Source organism: Biomphalaria glabrata, chromosome 5, assembly GCF_947242115.1.
Source record: "Biomphalaria glabrata chromosome 5, xgBioGlab47.1, whole genome shotgun sequence".
Classification (NCBI taxonomy): domain Eukaryota; kingdom Metazoa; phylum Mollusca; class Gastropoda; family Planorbidae; genus Biomphalaria; species Biomphalaria glabrata.
Genome location: NC_074715.1, coordinates 16,191,376 through 16,193,648, shown reverse-complemented (window position 1 = coordinate 16,193,648; position 2,273 = coordinate 16,191,376). Strand labels below are relative to the sequence as shown.

Sequence of the window (2,273 nt, the reverse complement as noted above, 5' to 3'; positions counted from 1 at the left end):
GCATCATAATTCCATTATATTTCTCGCAATACTGCTTGCATGACGGGAAAAGACTTTGTCAACTTGCATGCTTAGAAGGTATATTCTGTTTTAAATGACCTCAACGTATCATTTCAAGGCCAAGAAATGTCTTTATTTCGCGGTGAACATAAAGTGAACACTTCCATCGCAAAACTTAAGTCATGGCTAAAGGGAGTTGGTAATAGAGAGGTGCATTTCTTTTCTGTCTCAGTCTGAGTTTAAAACAAAATAAATTATTCTCTCAGAACTCAGGTCAGAACTCCATTACAAGTAACGGAAGTCACTGGAGAACACAAAGTGTCTGCTTTATGAAAAGTGACTTTATGTTTATACCAAAATGTACTGAATTTGTAATGATTAAAACAGTAGATTACTGTCAGCTTATATCAAGATTAAACGTATAATATTGTACTACAGTTTAAAGTTGGCAATGTTGAATTTCGTCTGATCAACTGATCAATAATTTCAGTTTGTCCACACAAAACTCTTGCTATTTCAACGACTCTTGTTTTATTTATTGACTCCTCATGGGCCAAGGACGTAATCTATGCGTGAATGTTATCTATCAGTTTTTCAAACAGATTTCAAAAGTCTTTTTTTCCCCTCTCTTTTTCAAAATCTCTATATAAACAAAATAAACTGGAGATAGCAGAAGTCCCATCTCATACTTCATCAATTATCAGTTCATTTCTGATGCTGATGTATATGTATGATAAATGTCTAATACGTATTTAAAGTCAAAGTCAACCAAAGCATTTATTTTAGATTTTGTAAGCTCCTTTATTATTTCCATTTTTTTAGCAAAGCTTAAAACAACTGTCCGTCTGTCTGTCTGTCTGGTACTATTTTTGTACATGCTATTTCTCCCACATTAATTCTCTGATCAAATTAAAACTGAACACAATGGTATTGATTATACCTAACAAAAACATAATTCAATCAAAAAGTTAAGTAATAAAATAATTAACTCGTATAATTTCGTATAATTATTTTTGATTCATTCTTTTTGTTTGGTCTCTAAAAAGGGATATAAATTCTAGTTGTTTAGAGATGTACTGTATTTGTGGAGTTATTCCCTTATTACGTTTTATACTCGTTTTTTTTCTTTCACTTCCTATGCTCGGATCAAACTGAAACATTTGCACATTGATTTTCTTTCATATCAAATATGTACTAAAACGGCCTCAATGGTAATGATGAAAATCAAGTATAGATCGATAAAAAAATCGGATTGATTCAAAATAATTAATGTAATCGAACAATACATAAGCTCTGTTTTAAATTATATTTTTTTTTGTCAGTTGATCCACCTTCCGAACTTAAGTGACCTATAATTACGGTTTGTTTTTATTAATCATTCTTATGAAGCACAACTGTGTTTATTATTCTCCTGTCATATTCAGGTAATTGGATGTTCCTGTACAAGCAAAGCCTAAAAAGAAAAAAATTGGTCTAAATAGATGAAGCTTGAATCTCAATTTAATATTCTAGATTTAAAAATGACTAGTCTAGACAAATCTATTTTACAAACGCTAATCCATAATGCTTATTTAGTTACTGCGAATAATTGCGCTCCATGCATTAATGTAACTGTTTGATAGTTTATCCCTAGTTTAAAATAGCTGTGGGATAAGCTGATTTATGTTACCAAAAACTTATTGCCAGATTGTCAACTCATTTCAATGTTGCCGTTTTTTTTTAAAGTAAAGTTTTAATATTTAAAATTAGAACTAAAAGCCGCCGAGAATTATAGTAGAAGTCAATTTTATCTCTTGCATCGACTATGTTTATTTTGACTAGATTCCTTTCTTTACTTATGTTTATCAATGTATCCGTCGGAAAAGGTAAGATCTATTTTTTTTTTCTTTGGCTGGAACTCTCTGAGGCATTTTACGTCTTTAGATCTTTAGATCTTTTCCCTTTGCAACTTTTCGTATGACTAAAGAGGCCAATCCTTGATACACTGCTGTGGCCACAGGTTGATGTCATTTTTATCTAATGGTTTCAGAATATTTTAAAATTTCTATAGCAATGCCAACTTTTGTGTATGAAGGCGTTTCTGATTATGTTGACTTTAAATATATATATATATATATATACAAGAATTGCTCGCTTAAAAGTATAGGATTATTATTAAAATATAATTTCAGTATTGTATGTTCACAGTGTGTAAATATTTGAATAGACTCAAGCGTTTAGCGACAAAGGAATTTTATTAAAAAACAAAACAAAAAAAAAAACTCCGTATTCCC

At 30.4% G+C, this 2,273-nt stretch overlaps 1 protein-coding gene across 1 annotated transcript in view; it reads left to right on the top strand.

The window, feature by feature from the left end:
- Positions 1–1,547: 1,547 nt before the first annotated feature.
- Positions 1,548–2,273, top strand: part of LOC106059717 (fibrinolytic enzyme, isozyme C-like) — a 3,482-nt gene continuing 2,756 nt past the window's right edge. Inside the window, exon 1 of the mRNA XM_056028798.1 lies at positions 1,548–1,865. Within this exon, the coding sequence (XP_055884773.1) occupies positions 1,805–1,865 (61 nt within the window). The 5' untranslated portion in view covers positions 1,548–1,804. The remainder of the gene's footprint in view (positions 1,866–2,273) is intronic.